The 26,109-nt window shown below is 38.5% G+C and overlaps 1 protein-coding gene across 8 annotated transcripts in view; it reads right to left on the reverse strand.

The window, feature by feature from the left end:
• Kansl1 (KAT8 regulatory NSL complex subunit 1) overlaps positions 1-26,109 on the reverse strand; it is a 124,049-nt gene that overhangs the window by 13,912 nt on the left and 84,028 nt on the right. For 6 of the 8 annotated variants that reach the window (XM_051178724.1, XM_051178704.1, XM_051178715.1 and 3 more), the window contains 4 exons: positions 19,714-19,812; positions 7,790-7,905; positions 6,755-6,950; positions 2,665-2,836 (listed from right to left, as the gene is read on the reverse strand). In XM_051178724.1, coding sequence (XP_051034681.1) covers positions 2,665-2,836; positions 6,755-6,950; positions 7,790-7,905; positions 19,714-19,812 — 583 coding nt within the window. The remainder of the gene's footprint in view (positions 1-2,664; positions 2,837-6,754; positions 6,951-7,789; positions 7,906-19,713; positions 19,813-26,109) is intronic. The other 2 variants (XM_051178730.1, XM_051178743.1) reach the window with 1 other exon arrangement.

Here is a 26,109-nt window from a genome sequence, read left to right on the forward strand (position 1 = left end):
CCGCAGTCTGCCTTCTTCTTCCTCTCCCCAGGTATTTCCTCAGCCTAGTGCTCCAGTTTCAATTTAGTGAAGCACTGTGCAGGGGAGCAGGCTACATGGGCCCTTGCACCAGTATAACTGTAACTCCAAGATGACCAGAAAGATGTTTCGGTGAGGCCTTCCCCCATCTTTTTAATTTTAATTTCTGAGCGCTGGGATTAATGGTAAACAACACACCTCACTTTAAAAAAAAAAAAATACTTCAATTTCTTTCCCAATCATTTAAAAATAACTATTCATTTATTTTTATTTTATGTATGTTGGCATTTTGCCTGCATGTATGTCTGTATAAGGGGTTGGGTTCCCTAGAACAGGAGCTATAGACAGTGTGAGCTGTCATGTGAGTGCTGAGAATTGAACCTAGGCCCTCTTAACAGCTGAGCCATCTCTATCTCCCTTCTTTCTCAACCTTTTGAGATAGGAGATCACTACAATCTAGAACTGTTATGCATACCAGGTGGGCCTTAAACTCATGGAAATTTCCCTGCTTTTCTATCTCACAAGTACTGTGATTTTAAGTGTACATCACCTTTTCATTTTAGGAGTCTATGTTGCCAGCAGTCCTCCTGTCTTAGCTAGGAACATAGTCATGAGGTCCAGCTCAATCTCAGCCCCTGTTCCATCAAACACAGGGTTTTTCTGTAGCTTTGGCTATTGTGGAACTAGCTCTGTAAACAAGGCTGTCCTCAAACTCAAAAGAGATTCACCTGCCTCAGGCTCCCAGGGCTGGGATTAAAGGACAGGCAAAGAAGATTCCTGATGGGAGATGTCATTCTGTAAATGTTTCTCTTATCGGTTAATGAATAAAGCACTGTTGGCCAATAGGAAAGCATGATAGGTGGGACTAGGAGACAAGGAGGATTCCAGGAAGTAGTAGGGAGGAGTAAGCATGTAGAGACTTGAGAGAACAGAGGTCCGGGTCCTCTCTCTGGTAAGATGAGACCATGTGGAAATACTTAGAATAGAAATGGGTTAATATTTAAGACAGAGCTAGCCGATAAGAAACTAGTAACTGGCCTACAGCTTTATATCTAATACATAATCTCTGTATGTTAATTGGGGCTGGCTCGGCGGAGGGACAAGACCGGCTGGCGAAAAAAACCTACTCATAACAGATTCCTTTTTAAGTTTTCTTTGAGACAAGGTCTCTCTATGTAATTCTAGCTGTCCTGAAACTCACCATGTAAACCTTGAACTCCAAAAGATCTGCCTACCTCTGCCTCCTGAGGGTTAGGATTAAAGGTGTGCACTATCATTGCCAGGCTTCCAACTCACGCCCCCCCCCCCCACAGGGTTTTTCTCTGTCTAGCCCTGGCTGTTCTGGAACTGGCTTTCAGACCAGACCTGTCCCTGCCTCCTGAGTGCTAAGATTAAAGTAAAGGTATGTGCCATCAACACCTTGCTAAAAATCTGTGCCGAAGCTGGAAGACAGCACAAAACTTCAGGACAAAGAATGGCAGTCGATTGTGATCCTAACAACTCCTATAAACCAATTAGAAAACACAAAATTAACATTTTATTTTTATTATACAAGGCCACAGAATAGCTATCTCATCCAAAGATTCTAAGTGTAGAGGGGGAAACCCCAATAGACACCCAATAAATTAATTCATAAGAAATTTGGTAGAAGCAGTGGGTTTCAGATATAGCTCAGGTGGCAAAGTGCCTGTCTTCTTAAAGTCCTGGGTTTAGTGTTCAACACCACAGAGACCCAATGCCTGTGATTTCAGCACTCTGCAGTTGGAGGCAGGACAATCAGGAGTTCAAAAGTCATTCTTGACTACACAGTGAATTTGAGGCCAGTACAGAATACACGAGACCCCTGACACATTCCCATAAAGAAGGACAGGGAAATTAATAGAACCAAATTCAAGGCATGGTGTCATCCCCTTTAATCTCAGCACTCTGGAGGTAGAAATAAGCTCAAGGTCCAAAGCAGGTGCTTTGCAAGAGCAGTACATTTATTTTCTTTACCACTAAGCCATTTTTCCAGAGTCATTTTATCTTATTATTCATATATAGAGATATTTTGGCTGTATGTAGTCTGTGTACTACATGTGTACCTAGCAGTAATGGAGGCCAAAAGAGGGTGTTGGATTCTCTGGAAATCGAAGTCATGGACAGTTGAATGCCACAATGTGGATGCTGGGAATCAAACCAGGGTCCTTTGGATGAATAGCCAGTGCTCTCAACTGCTTACTAAACTCCAGCCTCTTACTTTTTATTTTAAATATTTATTTTTATTTGTATGTGTGTTGACTGCATGTACAAATACATACCTTGTGCATGCAGTATCCTCAGAAACTAGAAAAGACATATGGAACTGGAGTTACAGATGGTTATCAGCTACCATTTGGGCTGGGAATCAAACTTAGGTCCTCTTCAAGAGAGCAAGTTCTTATTCTTAACCTCTGAGTCACTGCTTCAGCCCCTTCTTATATTAACACCCATTCATCGACAATAAGGTCAGAAGATGACTTAATGGGAGCTGCTCCTTCTACATGAATCATAGGATCAAACAGCAAAATTCTGACAAGTTTTTGGAGACAGAAAGTAATAGTATCTGACATCACTGATTTTCTTTCACTTAGAACCCTATTAGATTTCAAATATTGTTGTTCTTACCATCTGGAAATGCTAGAACAGGGTGAACACAAGAGTCCAACTGAGAAAGACGCTCCAACAGAGGGGCTTCATAGTGAATTTCAGGAGGCATGGTGTTTACACTGCCTGAACCACACAGAGCACAAGAGGGATTGACATCACAGCCAGAGCGGGTGGTGCTATTCCGGTAAACCTGTGAAAAGCAAAACAAAACTGACAATTTGTCTCTGATAAAAACCCAACATCTTCGATGGGTATGGTGGTGGCACAGGATTTTAGTCCTACGCAGCAGATCTCCCAAACTGTCCTCCACTTTCAAAAACCAAAACACAACTCATGACTATATAATGAAAATAAATGATGCATGTTGAATGACCCCCTTCACAATTCCAAGGATAAATTATTTTCTTTAAACTTCCTTTATAATACAGAGGAACAAGATATAGTTAAATGAATAAATTTAAGTCCTACAAAGACTTAATTCCACAAGCTTTTTCATTTTTCTTTTATATTTTCAGGCTTTGAGACAAGCTGAGATGTTCAATGTGGATCCCTACAATCTTGCGTTACAAAGAACAAGGCCGACACTTGCCAAGCATGACTCATAACATCATCTAGCCAACACCCAATCTGCAAGAATATGCCTGGAGAATGGCACTGTGAAAAGGAATGCTAGAAAAGATTAGGAGCACTGAAACTCTACCCAAAACTGTTCTCTTCCTCTCCCTCTCAGAATTCACAAAATCCTCTCATCTTAGTTTTCCTCATTGAATGCTGGCTTCTGTCCTATTAAGGCAAGGTTGTACTATGTTTCCCAGATTGGTCTAACACACCCACAAATTGCCTCTTATCCTTCTGTGTGCTACAGTATAGGTATGTGTGACACACCTGGCTTATAATTTATGTCTTTTCTGTTGTCCCTTTGGATGGAGATGGGGAGACAAGGTCTCAGGTAGCCAAGGTAAACAGGCCCCCCATACCTGGCCAAACTCGTGTTGCTGCTACCTCTACCGTCCAAATACTGGGAGTCAGCCATCACAGACTTTGTATGTGTGTCTCTTTTGAAGTGTTCATACAATGTTCCCTCACCCCTTGAGTACTGCACCAGGGCCTTAACTATATTCACAGTCTCTTTATAGACATGTCCTCAGCATGTTTTTTAATGGACTTAAATAGGAGAAAGATAAATATTTAAGAACAATGTGGTCTTTACCAACATTCCACAACTGCTTCATTGTTAAGATAGGCTGCATAGAGAGGTTGCATACAAAGAAAGTCTTCTGAAGATTAGACTGGGTAAATTGAAGGTGACAATTCTAGTAAGTTGCAATGTTAGATGCCACACACACACACAAAAAAAATACTGAATATATTTATGTAAACACCAATAGTGTTAGAAGACAAATTACCCATCCTACTCAGCTAATTAGACTGAAACTAAACAAACAACCAAAAACTTAAACACAAACCAAAACAACTGACCAACAGTCACCAAAACATCTCTCCATTAAAATAAAACTTACAGAAAAAACAAAAGCTGGAGAGATGGTTCACCAGTTAAGAGCACTGGCTGCTTTTCCAGAGACCTAAGTTAAATTTCATAAAACTACCATTAAAAATCCATTACATTTAACAGAACTTTTTATCAAGTGGGTGCTGGGAATTGACCCAGGTCTAGAAGAGCAGAGTCATTTCTCCAGCCCCTATAGCACCTCATAAATAAATAAACACATAGATAACTAAATAAAAATATTTAAAAGTGTGTGTGTGTGTAGATAGGTCACAGCAAGGCTTGCGTAAGTAAGTGATCTCTCTCCAGTATGTAGATTCCAAGGATCAAACTAAACCAGTTGTGCTGGATGACAAGTACCTTTGTCTGTCCTATCTTTCCAGACCTGTCAACAGCTTTTAGTCCACAAGGCCAAATGAAAGAACAATGGCCCATAATTCTGACTCACACCCCGTAGAGTAAATAAAGCAAGACTAAAAGGGAAAGTTGGCCTTAGGTCAGAAAGGTATCTGAAAATAGTTGTATATTTGGAGCTCAAAAAGTCATTTACAAATGAATGAACCATTGAAAGAACCGAACCAACCAACAGATGAGCACATTACTGCTTTGCAAAGGGGAGACTGGTGAAGGAAATTACTAAGGTGTTTAGATCCATTCCTCAATCAATAAGCATTGAGTTTGAGATAGAGGCTCTCAATAAACAAATGCACAAACAAACAACAAACAATAAATGAACAACAACAACAACAACAAAAAAAGTGCAGATATTGAGAATTCCAGAAAAGCTTGTGAATGAAGGAGTGGGGAGCAAGTGCACCTGGTGGCACAGGGCCACACCAGTGAGGTGAGGGTCCCCTGGCATCTCAGCAGGCATGCCGCCGGTGTCCTGCTGAGTGGCCCTATTCGGCCTCCTCCTCCAGGAAACCCTCAAATTCAAGACCTTTTATTCTTTATTCCAACAAGTTTATCTCACTGAAGCTTTTGCTCTAACACTGGTATTAAGATCTACAAACAACAGACATGTAGATGAAACACCCATACACATAAAATGAAAATAAATCTAAAAATAAGAACCCCCAAAGTTGTCAAAACGTGGCACAGCCCTGTTATCTTAGTAACCCAGGAGGCTGAGGCAGGAAGACCACAAGTTCTTGATTAAGGATTTTCATTTTTATCTAACCATTGTATCAACAATACCTAGAACAAACAACTCACCAAAATTTAACAAGTATTTTACAAAAGAGTAAATGAACAGGAACCAAAAATTTCATAAAGGGAAAATACCTTGTCCTAATAACCAGTCAGGTATGCCTGCCTATATATATATATATATATATATATATATATATATATATATATATATATATATATATATATATATATATATATATATATATATCAATCACAGATTTCATAAGTTTCAGAATAAACCCTGCTCTTCAAAAAATAATTTTATCACAATTATGAAGTCATTTCCATTTTCTGTGAATATGAACATTTGTTTAGTAATACAAATTTGGAATTGTAGAGGAAGTCAGGCAACATGGCAAATGACTTCACTTTCAGGGGGTAAAGGCAGGAGGCCGAGAAATTCAAGACTAGCCTGGGCTACAGATATTGTCTCAAAAGCAGAAAGAAGCAAAGAACAAAAGAAGGGAGAGGTGGATAAAATAGCAAGGAAAAGAAATTTCTTTGTAAAGGGACAGATGGCTCAGCAGCTAAGAGTATGTTCAGTTCTTAGCACCCAGATGGCAGTTTATAACCATTTACAATCCAAGCCCAGGGGGATTCAACATCCTTTTCTCATCTATGAGCACACCAGGCAACACACAGGGCACACATGCTAACATTCAGGAGATACACCCAGACCATTACAACAAAATTCTAAAGCAAAGCAATGCAAAACCTTCAACACAGTCACTTTTGGTAGGGTGTGGTGGTATACACCTATAATCCTTGGACCTAAGGAGTTCAGCCCAGCTTGATATACTTGGTGAAAATAATTATCAAAAACAAACAAACAAAACACAAATAAAGCCAAATCAAAACAATAATCTCAAAACAAGAGTCAGGCCTGGTGGTTCACATCTGTACACAGTGAGGTGGGAAGACCACAAGTTTAAGAACATCCTGATCTACAACAGATCTTGTCTCAAAATGAAAAGGTGGGAGGGGTAGAAGAAGCTAGAGATGTCTGGATGGGCAAGAGGACTTACTGTTCCACCACACCTGGATAACACTGCCAATTGAGGAAAATAGTGCAGACAAGAAATAAAAAGTGTTCTTGACACTTCAAGAGTCTCTTCCATTTTGTTTTAAAATCTGGCTGTGGTCATCTAAGAGTTTTTTGAAAAACAAGACCTTCCTATGGATAAAGTACAATTACACATATGAAACTGTCACATCAAATAGAACATGCTAATTCAAAAATTAAAGGGAAAAAAGTTCAATCCTAACCCCAAAGCAACTAAACCAAGCTCTAGGGAGGAGCAGTTTAGGAACTTAGTACTCTTCTAAGGTTCCCAGGAAACCTTGGGGACAACTTTGGAAAGCATTAGGTAAATGGAATGAAGTTGAGAACAGACTGATCTGAGTACTCACCTTCTTAGAAAGAGGAACAATGCTGTTGGGCCTAACAAGCCTCCGTTTCTTACAGCTCAGGACAGGCCGAGTTCGGGCTGCCACACAGGTGCCATCAGATGATGAAGAGACTAAATTCAGCCGTTGCTTTTTATGCAATTGTTCCTCAGCATCAGAACTGTCACCTGGAACATGGTCTCCCAGGACAGGCTGAAGACTACAAAAAGGGAGGAGAAGTATTTCAGAACACAGACGAAACAAAGCCTCTAATGTGGGCTCCATTTCCTGACTTGAAAGGAGCAAAGGTCAATATGCAAACTTAAGTTTTCATTGTCAGTTTTTGTTCTATAACAGAAATATGCCTAAAGAGCTAGGCATTGTCTCAGTACTCTGGAGGCAGAGGCAGGTTGATTTCTGTGAGTTTGAGGCCAGCCTAGTCTACAGAGTGAGTTCCAGGACAGGCTCCAAAGCAATACAGAGAAACCCTGTCTCAAAAAACCAAACCAAAACAAAAACTACAGAAAACTCATGATTGCTAAGAAAACAACTTAGCAAATATTAATGAAGTCATAAAAACCGTTCTCTTGTTTATAATGAATTTTAAGGATAAATTATTATATTCACATGCATAGGAAATTTAGAAACCTTCACATAATTTAACCATAGGACTTCGTTTTACTCTATAGCAATCCCTTTTAGACAATGGTAGGTAAAAGGGACTACATAAACACACTATACGTATGTATGTGTATATATATGTACACACACACACACACACACACACACACGCGCGCGCGCGCACACACACACGGGAGCATGTGGTCTCTGAGTTTGAGGCCAGGCTGATCTATAGAGTGAGTTCCCCGCCAGCCAGGGCCACAGAGAAATTGTCTCATGGGAAAAAAACAAAAAACCCTGGCATAGTATAGTATAAGACATAAAGTATTACTAAGTAATAGGGTTAATTTAGTCAGTCCTAGCTGAGAATAATTAGGGCTCCAAATTCATCTTTTACATGGGCATTAAATGTGAGAAGTAGAAGACATAAAAAGATACCTGTTAACAACTCCATTGACAGGTTTCAGTGCTCCACATGATTTGGTAGACAAGGACTCAGAAATATGACTAACAGGAATACCATGGTTTTCTGAAGGCTGAGAAACAGACTCAATCTGAGTAAAGAAAAGAAATATAAAACACATTAGCATTTACCCCAGCAGCACCACAGTGAACTTTAAAGAAAACAAAAACAAAAACAAAAACAAAAAAAAAAAAGTACATGACAGATAAAATAATTAGAGAATTAGCTCTGGAGGAAAGAGGAACCCAAATGTTTAACAGATTTCATGTACCACATGGATAATGACAAAGAACCTCAACATAATTCTATGGAACAAAAGTTTAGCAAAACAATTATATAGTAACATGACTCTTCCAAAAAGGGCCAAGAAGGTTACAGTAAAAAAGTATCAAAGACAACTAAAAGGAAATTTTAATGTCAACATCTGCTGTTGTACCACAAAAAAAAAAAAAAAAAAAATTTTTCTTTCAAAAATTTATTTTTTAAAAATTCACAGCACTAGGGATCAAACTCAGTACCCTGAGCAGGTCTGGCAAATGCTGTAGCACAGATCTAGGATCCAGTTATAGTTTGTCTTAAATTTTTTTACTTCCACATGGATACATGGGTGCACGATTGGAGAGCACACACACACAATGCATATATGCATTTTTCTTTTCTTTTCTTTGTTAAGACAGGGCCTGTCTTTATTTCTCTGAAGAACAGGCTAGCCTGAAGCTCAGATATCGGCCTGCATCTGCCTTGAGTGCTGGAATTAAAGGCATGTGCAATCACTGCCTGGGGGAAGGGGGTTGGGATGGCCCACACCTTTAATCCACTGAGGAGGCAGAGGCAGGCTGATCTCCATGAGTTAAATGCCACACTGGTCTACAGAGTGAGTTCCAGGACATCCAGGGCCACACAGAAACCCTGTCTCAAACTACAACAACAACAACAACAAAAACAAAACAAAGCCTGTATTCTGGTCTTGTAGTTTGGTTCACAGCCTACACCCAATATGTCACAACCACTTGTAATTCTAGATCCATGGGATCTGACTCACTCTTCTGAACTCTACAGGGATCACACTAATGCAAAAAACCTACACTCAGACTCCACAATTAAGATCTCTGATTGCTCTTCTTTCGAGGACCTGGGTTTGATTCTCAGTACTACATGGCAATTTAAAACCATCAGTAATACCCATTACAGGGGCTCCTATGCCCCCTTTTTAGTCTCCAAAGGTAACAGAAGCATATGTGGTAAAAGTAAAATACCAAGACACATAAAAAAATTAAAATCACAATCTTAAAAAAAAAATATCGTAATGTGCACCTATAATCATTGTTGGACACAGGTGGATTCTTGGACTTTGCTGGCAAGATCAGTGAATGCCAAATCCAGTAAAACTATCTCAAAATACAAAATAAAAATAAAAAAAAAATAGTGGAGTACTAAGAAGACATCTGATGTTACTTCCTGCTTCAGTGCTCATACGCACATAGACCCATGCTGTACACAAACACAAATTTCAAATGAATGTAACCATCTGCTATTGTTTTATTTTCTATCTGGTGCTATGGATCAAACGCAGAGCCTAGGACATGCTGGACTAACAACTACCTTTATACAAATCAAATATAAGTAGAATACAAACAAGGAAGCGATGTAAGGAAATTCTATAGTTCCAATTATCAAAACAAATTTTGCATTTACAGGGCTCAAAAAATAAATAAATAGAGCTGGGAGTATGGTGATAACTCTAGCACATGGGATCCAGGTGATCCAATGTTCAAAACAGCTTGAACAAGGCAGCCTTGCAGACTACAGCCAGGATTTCATCTTCTTAGGATCCCCCATGACAACGCCCCCTATCAGCAGGAAGTAGTTTGGAAAGAACGACACCCAAATCCCCAAATATTGTTTATCAATGTTTGTTTTTATTTAAGTGGGCTTGGTTATAAATGGTTAATGACCACAATCAATCTTTTTAAAGGTAAAAAGTTTAAAGTTTCCTCCTTTGCTGAAGAATGCCAGACACACTATGGCCTATGGGCTGAAGATGGAAGATTACAGAAGAACTTCAGGTGACTGACAAGGCAAGATGTCTCTGTCATTTCTACAGTTTATATACTGTCCTTCTGTGGTCTTTGAAGGAGTTGAAGACAGATAGTTTTGGTTATAGTTTTCCTTTGTTAGGATTAAAGATAAGGTACATATAGGACTTTAGACTCAATAAGATAGAATAGTTGATGGAATGTTTTCTTCAAATCTTGCTAAATGTTAATGGACTAAATAATGTTTACTGTGATTCTTACTTGTTAACTGTTGTGTGATACATTTTGCTATGCTAAGGTTAAAACCCTTTTTATTTTAGACAGAAAAAGAGGAGATGATGGGAGATGTCATTCTGTATATATGTTTCTCATACTGGTTAATGAATAAAGCACTGTTGGCCAATAGGAAAGGAAGATAGGAGGGACTAGGAGAAAAGAGGAAGTAGTAAGGAGGAGTCAAGATGGAGAGTCTGGAGAGAGCTGGACGCCAGCCGGCTCTCCGAGGAGACCACGTGGAAATACATAGATTAGCAGAAATGGGTTAATACTTAAGACAGAGCTAGCCGATAAGAAACTACTACCTGGCCAACAGCACACAGAGTCTCAGAGTGTAAATTGGGGCTGGCGCGGTGGCGGGACCAGACCAGCAGCGGGAGGAAAAACCTTACTCCTTACATATTTCCAGATTTACAACAGTATGGTTCAGAAAGTTCCAACCAAGTAGAAAATGCTTTGACTGTCAACTACTTGCTGGTATGCACAAACAGGCAATTTCATATTCACTTAAGATACAGCCAAGCATGATGCTGTACATTTGTGATACTATTATTTGTGAGGTAAGAGGATTTCAAGCTAAAGATTAGCTTGGACTACACAAGAGCTGGAGCCCAACTTGGGCCATGCAGTAAGAAAATGGTCTCAGAAACAATATTAAAAACTCTTATTTGTAAAATGTTTCAGCACTAAATCCTGAAAGCAGCTTGATTTGTGTGTCTTAAAAGTTCTAAGTTACCAATGTTGACTCTATTTGATTAAGGTTTCTTTAGAAAAGAGACTAAGGTTCATTTTTATTTTTTTGACACAGGGTCTCAGTATGCGTTGGTTAGATTGGAACTTGCTTTGGGGGCTAGATTTTCTTCAAACTCAAAGGTCAGCCTACCTCTGTGCCTTCTGGGTGCTGGCATTAAAGGTGTTTGCCACCACACTCAGCCCAGGGTATGAGAATTTTAACTGTAGGATAAAATGTTATCACTCTTAACAAAATCTTATTACAAAACAAATTTATAAAAATTCATTACAGGAATAATCTTCCCTAAAGGAAAACAAAGGAAGTAAAATCAGAAATAATCTTATCACAGCAAGGAAATGCTAAGCTAAGCATCAGATTTTTTAATTTTTATGTCCCCTCCCACCCCAATTATGGCTTTCTTCTGATGAAAGAGCCAGGTGTAGTCATGATATAATTAACACAGCAATGAAATTTAAATGTTATTCTTTAATGTGAATTTTTATTTTCACAAAGGAAGATAAATTTTTCTGAAGTAAAGGAGTTCAAACACCAATACTGGAGTTTATAGAAAATTATTATTTAATAACTGTTTTTAAACTTTCTAATGAATCACTTTTTAGCTCAAAACCACTATCATCCCAATGATACAGAGCACAGTTTGGGGGTTTTGTTCTTAAAAATATTATTTTGGGTCAGTGTGTGTCCTTCTCTGTGTATGGAGGTTAAAAGACAACGTTATGCAGTTGGTTCTCTCCTTTCTACCTTTACATAGGTACAGGAGGACTGAACTTAGGTCACCAGGCTTTTGTAAGAACAATTTTAAATGAAATCAGTTAATTCTGTCAGCTAGATACACAGCGTACCAGTCATTCCTACAAACTAGCACTTTGGCCAGGAAATTATCCTAAATGAAAGTGCAAGACTGAAAAATCCAGTTACTTATCTGATACCAGTTTAAGCATATTTTAAAATGAGGTCATATACCTCACTGCACTTTCTCGTTTTTTGGATTAATCATTAGAGAAAACCTACACAATTATGTGACTGTTAATTTTGAGACATGTATTCTCATGTTTCAATGGGTGGCTTCAAACTCTCTATATAGCTGAGGATGACCTTTAGCTTCTGATGCTTCTATCTCTATCTCTCCGAACCTCCCCTGTGCATCGAAAGCAGGGATGCAACACCATGACTGGCTTACATCCCTAGCCCCGAAAATTACTATTTTATTTTGGTTTTTTTCAAAACAGGGTTTCTCTGTGGCTTTGGAGGCTGTCCTGGAACTAGCTCTTGTAGACCAGGCTGATCTCCAACTCAGAGATCCATCTGCCTCTGCAGAATTACTATTTTCAAAAATTCAACAGGAAATTAACCTATAATCAGGATTTATATTTTACATACATTGTTACAAACATGTATAACTTAAGGAAATAGCAACTGCAAACCATCATGTAAATCCTTATTGCTCAACTTATATATTCACAGCCAATTTTACTCAAAAGAATTGCTATAGATCAATATTACCTAGCCAGTTTCTATCCCTTTAACTCTACCTTCAAACATTTGTCAGGCAAAGCACTACTCAGCATCACCAGTGAATGTAGAAACTCAAGGAAAAAGAAACTATTATCCAAAGGTAAGACGAATGTTATCTTGAACAACTGAAAAATAGCAATAGCTTACATTTTTAGCATACCTTTCTTGTGAGAAAGCTATTAATATTTAATAGTTCAGTTGTTTTCCCCATCACTTCTGTAAAGTAGGATGAGTATAAAAAGGATAAAAGATAACTAATATGTAATACTTTATTGATATTATTTACTAATACTGAAGGAAAAAAAGTTTTCACTAAACAAAATCCTCAAGTTTGAATTTAGGACTAAATGGTCATTTGAACAATATTTCCATATGGAGGATTTTTGTTTTGCTTTTAGAGGCAAGGTCTGAGGTTAATGAGGCCCTGACCTTCTTGCCATGGTCATTCTCAGCTACATACTGAGTTTCTGGGCTATATGAGACCTCATCTCAAAAAAAACAAACAATATAAACATATTATTAACAATAAAAATGTACAAATGCCTACTTGTGTACAAAAACATAAAAAACAAACCAGTGAAAAGATAATCTAAAACTAATAGTAGATGGGAAAGGAGCAAGAAAGAAAGGAAAGAAAGCAAAAGAATGTGTCTTTTAAAACCACATTATTGTTTCTTGAACCTCTTTTCCCCAACCAAAAATAAACAAACAAACAAACAAACAAACAATAAAACTGCTCAACCATTTTGTGTATGACTAGAATGACTAGAAGTGGAATATAGTATTTGTAAACAAACATACTCCTACCACAAAGACATTGTTAATCACAATAAAAGGAATAAGGACATGCCTTTAATGTAACCCCAGCACTCAGAGACAGAGCCAGGGCAGTCTGTGCTATATAGAGAAACCTTATTATCAAACAAACAAACAAACAAGCAAACCCCAACAGTAACAGAAAAACAAACCCACAAGGATAGAAAATTAATTCCTACTAGAGAAAACAGCTTGGACTATATCATAAATAACATTAATATAAACAAACATTATACTCTGGGGCAGTGAATTTATTTCTCACAGTATGAGCTGGTAAAACTCTTTTACATAGGCATTCTACTGAATATATAACAATTGCCAAATGTGGTGGCACACATCTCTAGCTGCAGCAGTTAGGAGGCTGAGTTAAGAGGACTGCTTTGAGTTGGAGGTCAGCCTTGGAAAGCAATACCAAGTATCAAAACAGAAACAAGTAACTATCAATAACAAATGAAAAGTATTAAGATGAACTGTTTAGCAATTCATGGGATTGTTTATTGACACAGGATTTAACTATGTAGCCAGGCTAGTCACAACCTCATATTTATTTTTTCAGATTGACATTATGTGTATGACTGTGTATGAGTATTTGCCTGTATGTGTATGTATGTGAATCACACATGTGCCTGGTGCCCTCACAAGAAAGGCATCAGATCTCCTACAACTGGAGTTACACATGCTGTGAGCCATGCTGTGGGCATTGAGAACAGAATGAAAAGTACTCTGCAAGAGCAATATGTGTTCTTAACTACTGAGCCATCTCTCTCTAGTCCCTAATCTCAAACTCTTGATTTTGCCCAAAGTCTTACTAGTAGTGCTGGGACTGCTTGAACTTCTGATTTTTAAGACATACAGATGAACAGATGAAATAAAAATAGATGTGCTACAGTTATATGGACACTAGCAGTTAAGATTCTTGGCTTTATCAATTGAGAAATCTTATAATTAATGACAAAGCAATGACTACAACCAGTATCCAGATCTTGGTTTCTAAACATTGTTCTCCAAGGTCAGCCAAAGCAGCCTAGTCACATACTACCTCAAAACAAAAAACTAAAATACATAAACAAGTAAAAATGCCACAGGACCCAATTTAAAGGCCACACCAATGCTGTAACAAGATAATCCAAGGAACTAAATCTAAAGAGCCATATAAAATAAGACTGATGGTCAGATATCTAGTGTGAAATAACCGATTAAGAGCTGAGAAGATGGGTTTATTGAGTAAAACACCTGTCAAGCAAGCTTGAGGATCTTAATGTCGATCTCTAGTGCTTTCATAAATCATGAGCTAGAGTGGCAGCCTTGTATAATCCCAGAGCTAGGGGAGCAGAGACAAGGGAGCCCCATGGAGCAAGATGTCAAGCCAGACAAGCTGAATTGGAAAACTCTGGGTTATAGTGAGAATCTCAATATAAAAATCAAATATATATCTTGCGCTCCACTCTCCAGCAAACACACATGCACAAACTCACTAAATAAAGAACTGAATGATCAGGAAAGACACTATATGCAATGGTAGTTCTTGTTTGTAATCACAGAACTTCAGAGGCTGAAGCAGTGGGACTGAGACTCTGTTGCTTAACTTGACCTACACACCCATACCCTGCTTTAGAACAACAAAACAAATGACTTGTAAAATGCCTTTACAGATTTCTTCACATAAGGGTGGCTATATAAATATTGTAATTTACTTGATGGAGTTGGTCATTTTCTTCTTCTATTAAAAGATTTAGTCACCAGGCGGTGGTGGTGCATGCCTTTAATCCCAGTGCAATGGAGGCAGGGACAAGCAAATCTCTTTGAGTTTCAGGCCAGCCAAGGCTACACAGAGAAACCTTATCTTGGAGGGGGAAACAAAAACAAAAAAAAAAAAAAAAAAAAAAAAAAAAAAACACAAAACAAAACACACACTATTTTTACTTATATGTATATGCCTGCATTAAGTTTATTTGTACCAATGTGCAGGGGCCCCTGGAGGCCAGAGGGCTTTAGATTCAGGTATGAGAACTGAACCAGAATCCTCTGCAAAAATAGTAAGTGCTCTTAACCACTGAGCCACATCTCCAGGTCAGCCCCCACCCCCCTTAATATGGTAACTTTGTGATATAGGTATGTGAAATCCTTCTTTAAAAATTCTATATTTCTAAGTGTTCCAGTTTTTGTTTTTATATAGTATCAAGCCCTGAGACTCATGCAAATTTAACCAAGCATACTATCATGAGTCCCATCCCTAGATCTCAATGAATTATTTTAACACTTGATGAAAAGTAATTGACTGCACATATGTGCCATTTTTTCTGTCCTGGTTTCTTCCTCCTCCTCCTTTTAACTTGGAAATAATGTATGCCAAGCTGGCTCAAACTGACTATATAGTCAGGGATGACCTTGAACTCCTGATTTTCTGCTCCTACCCAGCAGGTGATGTTATTACATGTGTGTATTACCATTACCATATACCCAGCTTTACTTTATGGTTCTTTCTTTCAAAAAAAAAAATTTTTTTTTTTTTTGGGGGGGTATTTCAAGACAGAGTTTCTCTGGGTAGCCTTGCCTGTCTTGGAACTAGTTCTATAGACCAGGCTGGCCTAGAACTCAGTGCTCTGTCTGCCTCCCAAATGCTTAATGGTAATTATTACTTGCTGCCAATAAATTTAAATGCAACTGAACTTAATATATTGACCTTTATCTTGAGACTAAGTGCTAATGGCTTCTGTATATGGTTTTCAAAAGTCAGTTTTGCTTTCTTTCCCAATTTGAATGCCTTATGTCACAGCTATGACAGTGCAACCCTTCTGCAATATTCCTTCTTCTACAAAGGGAAAAATGCACTGTTACTAAGTAGTACTGACAATGGATATACGTTTTCTGAGAAAGTTTGCCTTTTAGTCACAGTTCACTGACAATTTTCTTTCTTTAAACATTTTCAACTACTTTCTTTGTGGGAGAGTACATACCAGAGTACACATGTGGAGGCCATAAGAAAACTGTGAAGAGCCAGGCATTGGTGGCAGATGCTGTTAATCCCAGCACTCGGGAGGCAGAGGCAGAGAGAGTTTGAGTCAAGCCTGGTCTACAGAGCTAGTTCCAGGACAGGCTCCAAATCACTCAAAGCAATACAGAGAAACCCTGTCTCAAAAAACCAAAAGGAAAAGCTGTGGGATTGAATTCAGGTCATCAGGCTTGGTGGCAAGCATTGTTATTTGCTGAGCCACCACTCAAGACCTGGTTTGGCTTCTAATTGTAATGGTGTCCTCAAAAATCTAATGATGCACCAATAGAAACTTTTTGTTTATGACACATCCTACTATATTCATTTGCTCTGCTACTATGTTACTGAAGGTTTTTTGTTCCATGTTCAGAAGAAACAATAATAGAAATTGTTCATTCTACTTTGTTTTCCCACCAGGTTTGCAAATACAAATTCAATTTCTTTAACAAAAGTATGGCTGTTCACTTATTTATATTTGGCTCACTGTAACCACAAATGCCACCACTATGGAGTCAACACACAATGAATAGAAAATAGTCAGAAAAAACATATCTGTATTGAATATTCACAGACATTTTGGGTTCTTATTCACTCAAAAGTACATTGTATGTTATATTAAAAGTAATACAAATGTTAACTAAGAAATAAAAGTACATGAGGGGGTACATATAAGTTATATGCAAACTGTACCAACTTCTCTATAAGAGATTGTGATGTCCATTGACGGGGGGGGGGGGGGGGGAGGGAGGGGGTGCACATCAAAGGATATCCAGGAATGACTATCAGTCTTGAAATCTCTTAAAAATTTTGACTATTTTATCTATATAGTCAAACAGCATTAAGCTGTATACAAAATTTTGTTATTTGTAAAATCTGTAGTGATAGTCTTTCTTCATGATTGTTCATCTTGCTTTTGGTCTTTTTTTTTTTAAAGTTTTAAGATTTATTCATTTTTATTTTATACGTGTGTCTTGCCTACATGCCTGTGTATCATGTGCATACACAGGCCAGAAGGCACTGGATCCCCTTAGACTGTAGTCATAGATGATTGTCAATCTTATGCTGGGAATCTAACCTCAATGCTCTGAAAGAGCAGCCTGTGTTCCTAAGCTGTAAACCATCTCTCTTCTGCCCTTGTTTTTTTTTTTTTTTTTTTTTTAAAGATAAGGTTTCTTGGAGACATAAGCCTATGTATATGTATGAATTATCTTAATTAGGCTTAACTAGTGAGTGGCTCCATTCCCCAGGATAGAGTACTAGACTACATAAAGAAGAAAGCTAACTGAGCACCAGAATTTATGGCTTTGGCTTCTTGATTGCGGATGGATTGTATGACTAGTTAGTTACAAGCTTCCTGAATTCCCTGTCACAACATATTGTACCATGGAAGAAGCATGAACATTCTTGTCAGGTTATCTGATCACAGCAAAAGGAACGGTAACTAACAGAGTTAAAAGCCAGCCTATGAATCTTAGTAAGACCTGGTTCTCCATTCTTTTTTTGAAACAGTATTTCTCTGTGCAGCTTTGGCTGTCCTGGAATTAGCTCTGTAGACCAAGATGCCCTGGAACTCAGGAGAGCTATCTGTCTGCCTCTGCCTAACAAATGCTGAGAGAAAGTAATGTGCCACCACTGCCCAAAGACTGGGTCTCAAGACAAGCAAGCAAGCAGAACCAAAAGTAGCAGAACTAGGTAGGTAAAGACCTATTCAAGATCCAAACACCTCTAAGCACTTCCTTGGGAAAAGACAAGTTTTCACCAAGTCATGAGTTTACACTTACAACAGAAAATAATTGATAACGAAGTACATTATGTTGCAGATGAAAAGTAAACTCTTTAACTTAAATAACTAACCCCCTCCCCCAAATTTCCTGTTCATCTTTTAGGAATTATATAGCCAAAAGAAAACATTAACATCAATGAAGTCTGTAGATTCAAAGTCACTGAAACGTTTACCAAATAATGTTAATATTCATAAAAGCCAGCATCTATTAAGGAAAGAGAATAAAGATTTGAATAGGACCTAATAATATAGAAGAGTATTAAGAGGACAGTTTTATTCTCATTAAAAAGTAGGAATCATAGCTGTGTGGTGGTGGTACATGCCTTTAATCCCAGCACTCGGGATAAAGGCAGATGGATCTATAAAGCCAGCCTGGTCTATAAAGCTACAAAGAAACCCTGTTTCAAAAAAACCAAACCAAACCAACCCCCTCAAAACAAAAACAAAACAAAAAACCAAGAAGGGAAGGGGGGGGAAGAAAAGGGAATCATTCATTCACAAAGTGTTTGATCATATTTACAATCACATCTGTTGCATTTCCTCAAATATCCACTCTCCCCTTCTAACACATCCAAATCCGTGTTAAAAAAAAAAAAAAAAAAAACTCTGGAGAGATGGCGTAGTGGTTAAGAGCACAGGTTGCTCTTCCAGAGGACATGGTTCAACTCCCAGCACCCATATGACAGCTCACACCTGTAACTCCAATTCCAGGAGATCTGATACAGACACACACGAAGGCCACATAAAAATAAAAAACAAATAAATCATTACCCTCCCACACCCCAAGTCTGGCCAGGTATCGTCACACATGCCTTTAATCTTAGCACTTTGCGAAGCAGGGCCAGGAGGATCACTGTGTTAAAGCCAGCCTAATCTATATGGTGAGTTCCAGGATAGCCAGGACTAGATAGGAGAGACCCTGTCTCAAACCCCTAGCACACTCAACCCAAAGGAGATCAGTATACTCCTACATGTATGACTTCCACTGTAAAAAACTAACTCTCTCTCAGAGGGCAGCAGCTTCTTGGCTAGATAAAGGTAGGACTTTGTGCCTACCTCTCCTCTTTATGCTGATATTTTATCTGGTTAGAGAATTTGTACAGGTCCCATAAATACTGTCATAACCATTGTGAATTTACACGCGCAACCACTCTGTCTGAAAGACACTGTGTCCTACATCTCTGGCTCTTACAATCTTGTCACCCTGCCTTCCCTATGATGTCTGACCCTAAATGGGAAAATCTATATCACACTTCTTCCTCTCCCCAAGGCTAATCTAACTTTTAATGTTTGTGTGTGTGGTTTTTTTTTTTTTTTTTTGGGGGGGGGGGGGGAGACTGGTCCCATATTTCCTAATCTTGGCTCAAACTTTGTAGCAAAAGATGACCTTGATACTCTGATGCTCCTCCCAAGTACTGGGATTCTGAGCACTGCCACACCTGGCTTATTCAGTGTTCAGGATTGAACCAGAGCTCTGTGAATGACAGACAAGCTCTCTATCAAGCAAGCTTCATCCCCAGCTTCAATCTAACAAGTTACTGAAAAAGCAACATAACCCCACTCCCCTCCCCCTTCATCCAGAAAGGTTATCTTATCAAAACTGTATGAGCATTTTACACCTGCAGTACCCTGATTCCAATCACTACTCTGTAACTCTGTGCTTAAACTGGCTGAAGTTGCTTGACCTATTAAGCTACCTTATTTTATTACCCCTTTTCTATACTTACCAATTTATCAGTCCCATGATCTGTCTTCACCTCAGAACTAAGTGAATATAAGTCTGTTGTATGGTCTGAGAAAGGTGCCTCCCCAAGGACTATCAAGCCCTGTAGGACAAAGAGTAGAAAAACAGTGTGAGTGGTATAAACTGCAAGCTTAGGAATTAATCTCGAATTGGTTGGAGCAGGGAGTTTTGCTAACCTTTTCCCTTAACCTATAAGCAGTAGCTTTACTTTCCTGAGATTTCTTTCATGGTTGCAGTGGTAGAGCACTTGCAATCACCTATACAGGCTTTGGATTCTATCTTTGTCAAAAGGCTTTGACAAAAAGGAACAGTGGCAAATTCAGCAAGATGTTAGGACTCAGACCCAAGCCAGAGAGATGATTCAGTAAGTAAGGGAGCTTGCTGCTGTGCCTAATAATATATGTGGCGAAAGGGAAAAGCTAACTCCGTAAGTTGTTCTTTGGCCTCCAAGTTCTCGCAGTGGCGTATGTGTGCACATACCTACATATAAGTGTAAATTTAAAAGAAAACTTCAGAGACTCACACTCCCCGCCCCCGACTTTCACTCTTCACCTACACGGCTTGTCTTACATGTCACTCCTTTTACACTGACCTATCAGATCTAAACTCTTAAGAGATAAAAATATTTTATTGTACCCGAGTAATTAGCAACTAGACTTATTAGAACATGTGCAATGAAAGGATTTTCAATTAACTTAATCATAAATGTGTATAAAGAATAAAGAATAACTGGGCTACTTTTGTAAATCATGAATTCAAATAACTCCAAGTATGCACACACACAAAAAGAGGGTGAGGTACACTTCAAGCATTTCCCAAATTTACGTATTTCTTGGAAGCTATGTAATACCTCAGATTTAGTCTGTACCCAACAATTCCAAATCCAGACTTTACAATCACTATGTGAGAGAAGTTATGAAAGCAAACAAAATGAAGGTTTTCATTTAGATAGTGGCACATGCCTATGATTCCAGGTACTTGGGAGGCTGGAGTCAAGACCTTGAGTTTGAGGCCAAACTGAACTACATAGTAAGACTTAGCCTCAAAACCAAACATCAGTAGTTTTGTTTTATTTGGCATGTGTATGTGGGGTATGTGTACATGAATGCATCTATGTCAATGTGTACCATCTGAAGTTAATGTCAAGTTATCTTTCTCAATCCCCCTGTATTTTATTGAGTTCCTCAATGAATCTAGAGTTTGCTAATTCTGGCTAGTCAAGATAATGTCTCTGTCTCCCCCTATCCCCATTGCTTCTCCCTCTTGACAGGATCTCACTATGAAGCCCAAACAGTCCTTGAACTCACAAAAATCTATTTGCCTTAGCTTCCTGAGTTCTGGGCAAAGATGTGCTACAACATTCTGAAGATTCTGACTGTATATTAGTAGTTTCAGCTCTTTGGTCAATAATATAAACGTTCAGAACTACTGAACCAACTGATCCACCAATAGAATCCTTTCTAACTTAACATCTTTATAAAGTGAGACGGTTTTAAAAGATGAAAAGAACACTGGCTGCTCTTCCAAAGGACTCATGTTCAATTCCTAGTGGCTTACAATTGTCTGTAACAACAATTCCTGGGGATCCAGTGCCTTTGAGCCTCTGTGGGAACTAGGCACACAAGTAATGCACAAAAAATAAATGCAGGCAAAACACCCATACACATAATATGAAATTTAAAAAAATTAAATAAATAATGAAAATAGAAAAAAATTTAAAGTACCAAGCAAATCTGTAGTTAAAAGGGGGTGATGGTCTTTTATTTTCTCTATGAAAAGAGAAAAATCTCAATATACTAGATAAAAAATTAAGAGTCCTAAGGAAAAAGAGAGGCCAGTAACTCAAACATTTACCTCTGGAGAAATGGGGTTCCACACCAACTTGATACTGAAATTTTTTTTATTAGTTTAAAAATCATATGCTCAGTGGCTAAGGATACATTTCAGTAGTATAGTCTATGCTAAGTGTGAGGGGTCCCAAGTTCAAACTCCATTAAAAAAAAAAAAACCCTTTATGAAATCACAAAATAGTTTAAAACTTTTCCATAATTCATACAGAAACAATAGTTTTCAATTTTAATAAAAACCAGCATATATCAATCAAAAGTTTCACCATTTAAGAGAAACTTCCATCTGAGTACAGCAGCTCATACCCAATATCATAGCATTGAGGGATATGATTCAAGAGGAAGGCCACAAATTCAAGCTCATTCTTCTGGCCCATAAAAGGAGTCTGTTTCAAAAAAGGTAAATCTTAAAAACATTTTCTTCCTTAATTTAAAGCATAAAACAGACCCCCTAAACCTTACCACAAAATTAAAAGCTTTTTGCAGAGGGCAGTAATTATGCACTATTTCTGAAAAATATCCCGTCTAAACTGGGTATGATGATGCCTATCATCTGGGAACTTGGAAGGAGTAGACAAAAGCATTGAGAGTTTCAGTTCAACATCAGTTTCAGATATATAAGACCTATCTCAGAAAACAAAACAAAGCTCACGAGGCTCTTGAGTATTTGGAATGATGATTAATGGGTGAATCAAGATAAGGTCTTGATAGTCCATGCAGACTCTGAACTCACAACCCATATCTCAGCCTTCAGGAGGTTGGGATTAAAAGTATGTACCATCATACCCATCTAGGTTAATTTCTGCTTTTAAACAAGGACCAAAAGATTAAGAACTGGGGGCTGGCCAAGGCATTGGTGGTATACTCCTTTAGTCACAACACTGGGGGGGGGGGGGACGGGAGGGAGAGGCAGGTGTGTTCTATGAGGTCAAGGCCAGCCTGGTCTACAGAGCAAGTTCCAGGACAGGTTCCAAAGCTACACAGAAAAATCCTGTGCGCCCCACCCCTAGGTGAAGAGGCTCCTCTTCCAGAGGTTCTGAGTTCAATTCCCAGCTCACAACCATCTGTAATGAGATCTGGAGCTCTTTTCTGGCCTGCAGGCCTGTAGGCAGAGCACGGACTACATACTAAATAAATAAATCTAAAATACAAAAGAGATTTAAGAATTGGGAGAGTTCACAATGGTATATAGTCAAATAAATTATTAAAGTATAAGTCTTCAGTTGATTCCATTTACCTCCCTTCCACCTTTTTATTAGGGAGGGAGGGAGGGAGGGAGGGAGGGAGGGAGGGAGGGAGGGAGGGAGAGAGAGAGAGAGAGAGAGAGAGAGAGAGAGAGAGAGAGAGAGAGAGAGAGAGTGTTAGAGTTGCATTGCCCAGGTGCCTCAGTCTCTTTAAGTGCTAACATTACAGGCCTAAGCCACCATGCCTGATTTAGTTCTTTCTATATCCAGAGGTTTCAATGTTGATTTGTTTCCTTTTTGTTCTTTTATTTTCCCACTGAGACAGATTCTCTGTGTAGCCCTGGCTTTACTGGAACTCACTTTGTCGACCAAAGTGCCTCAAACTCACTGCCTGAGATTAAAGGTGTAAGCCACTAGGCTTGGTTTCTGAAGTGTTTTTTTTTCAATCTCCCATTTTCACAACATTTCTCTAATAAAGTATATATAATTTCACAGATGACCAAGCAGGAAGAATAAAAAAAAAATGGTAACTTTAAGGAAAAGATGTCACTGTTAATATCAAACCCAGATTAGTCTCTATGCTTATCCTCAGTTTTATTTACTAGACGTGAAATTCCAATACATATGTTCTAAAGAAATGATAAAGAACAAAAGAGCACACAGAATACATTAAAAAGAAAATATTTTGAAGATGGTTTAAATTTATCTGTTCTTACTTCTATTTAGAGATATTAACTCTGAAACTTAGCCAGGACATTCTTGCAGCCTCTTTCCCATTCCAGAAGGGAGGCACCTTACAATACGGGGTAGAGGGAGCTAACTAGCCAGCTGACCTAGGAAAATTAAAGCAATAATAAGCACGCATGAGGCCATCAATTCCTTCCCTGAGCAACACATCAAATGTTAAGTAGTATTGTATTCGGGAGGTAGAAACAAGAGAATTCAAGGTCCTCCAGACTGTTCCCAAAACAAAAATCCAATGATACCAGTGTATAAAAGAGTAGGAGGAATTACTAGAAATTGTACTTTTGTCAGAGAACAAAAATACTTATATTCAAAAGGAACCTTTGGGAGAATAAGAACATAAGATTCAGAAGGTAACAGTTACCTTTTGATATAACAATCTCTCTAGCCCCTGGAATAGAACACTTTTAAGAAAGGTAAAACCAACGAGGAAGTTGTGCCTCATGCCTTTAATCCCAGCACTTGGGAGACTCTCTGTGAGTTCATGGCCAGCCTGGTCTACAAGAGGAGGAGTTCCAGGACAGCCAGGACTGTTACACCAGAAAAACCCTATCTGAAATGGATGGAGGGAGGGAGGGAACATCAATGTGTAGCAAAGTAAACAGGAGTGGTGGTACACACCTTTGTAACTCCCAGTAACTAAGGAGACAAAGAGAACTGCAGCAAGTGTGAGAATAATCTGAGCTGAGCTCTAGGCTAGAATGTGCTACACCACGACAGACTGCCTAAAATCTAAGCACAACACAAAGCACCACCTTAAAAAAGAAAAATTAGGCAAGGTAATGGTGGCCCACACCATTGATGCCATTACTCGGGAGGCAGAGGCAGTGGGATCTCTGTGAGTCTGAGGCCAGCCTGGGCTACAGAGCAATTTCCAGGACAGGCTCCAAAGCCACACAAAGAAACCCTGTCTCGAAAAACCAAAATAAAAAGAAAAGTTAAAAGGTAAGTATGGTGGCAGACACTTTTAACTTGAGAATGTGTAAGGGTAGAAGGCAGGGCTGAAGGCAGGGCTGGAGGATCTGCCATTCAAGGTCACCCCTGTTTACACAGTTCGTCCTTGATTACACAGTGAGTTGAAGCAAATCTGAGGTGAATAAGACCTTGTGAAAGAAGGGAGGGCAGAAAATCTAAATGAGCTTTCTAATCTGTAACAGAATACTTAAACGGTCCCATGTCCCCCAATCTAACCAAAGACAAATTCACAACTCAACAGCAACAACCAAGCAAAAAGTCATCTCATAAAAGGGGAAAGACAATCCATGCAAGCTTGGCGAACAATGGGAGCATACTTTAGGCGTACTTAGTATACTTGTTTTTCTCCAGTTTGTCACATTCTACTATCACAGGAGAAAATATCCTACCACTTAGTGTACAAAAAAGTAAACAATTAAAACAACTGCTAAACTGAACCATAGCTCTATAATTAGATACTCAAATCCCAGCACTGTGTCCTCACTTAAATGACCTTTCATTTGTTTGTGTTTAAAATCCTGAAATTAAATAAAAATTAAACTGTGAGCTGGGCCTCAATGTTCAAGCCCATGCCTATGCTACAAAATGAATTAATGATAGCCTGGGTTAATCAGTGAGACCTTGGAGATAGAGCACAATATTAGTACTTGTCCAGGATGTGCAAAGGCTGAGAATTTAATCCCCAGAATCACCAAACTAATTAAAATGAGTATGGATAACATGAAAATCTATAGAAAGGGGCATGGAACACTTTTTAAAAAGTCTCTATTATTATAGTGCAATATAAAAACTGAATTTATATTAATGTATAATTGGAGTAAGTTTTAAGACTTATCTGCTAGGCTGAGCTGAAGATTGCCCCTTGAAAATTCATGCTAAGGTCCTGAGGTTGTGCAGTTATTTCAAAGTATGATCTTGAAAATGATATCAAGTGAAGACATACTCTTTAATGTGGACAGTAAGTATAACATTTTTAAATATAATTTTACTTACCTAATCTGTTTTATTATTATGTGTGTGTGCGTGTTTGATATGTGTTGTACACATCATGTGTGGAGGAGAAAAAACAAATCTGTGGACTCAGCTCTCCTCTTTACATGATCTGGAGAAGACACAGGCTGCCAGGCATGTATGGCAAGTACCTTTACTCCCTGATTCATTCTGTAAGCCCCCTGCCTGATGTATTTTTATAAGGAAAATTTGAACATAAAAGTACAGCAAAGAGTTAGCATTGTGACAACAGGTAATAATGAGCGATGCACCTACAAACCAAAACAATCAAAATAAAACAACACACCCGCAAACCAAGGACTGGCAGCAGCAATCATTTAGGAAAAGGTAATGAGTCTTTCCTCTAACTGCAGGCAGCATGGCTCGGTAAATATACTGACTTTCCAACTTTTAAGCCTCCAGAACCTTGAAAGAACTTATTTCTATTGTTCTAAGGCATTCAATTTGAAATAGCTTTTCATAGCAGCCTGAAAAGTAATATATCTTTAGTACAGGGGGTGGAAAAATGGCTTAACAACAGTTAAGAATATTTGCTACTCTTGTAGAAGAACAGGGTTTGGTTGCCAGCATCTACATGGTAGGTAGCTCATAAACATACACAACTCTATTTCCAAAGGA

This window comes from Phodopus roborovskii, unplaced genomic scaffold, assembly GCF_943737965.1.
Source record: "Phodopus roborovskii unplaced genomic scaffold, PHOROB, whole genome shotgun sequence".
Taxonomy (NCBI): domain Eukaryota; kingdom Metazoa; phylum Chordata; class Mammalia; order Rodentia; family Cricetidae; genus Phodopus; species Phodopus roborovskii.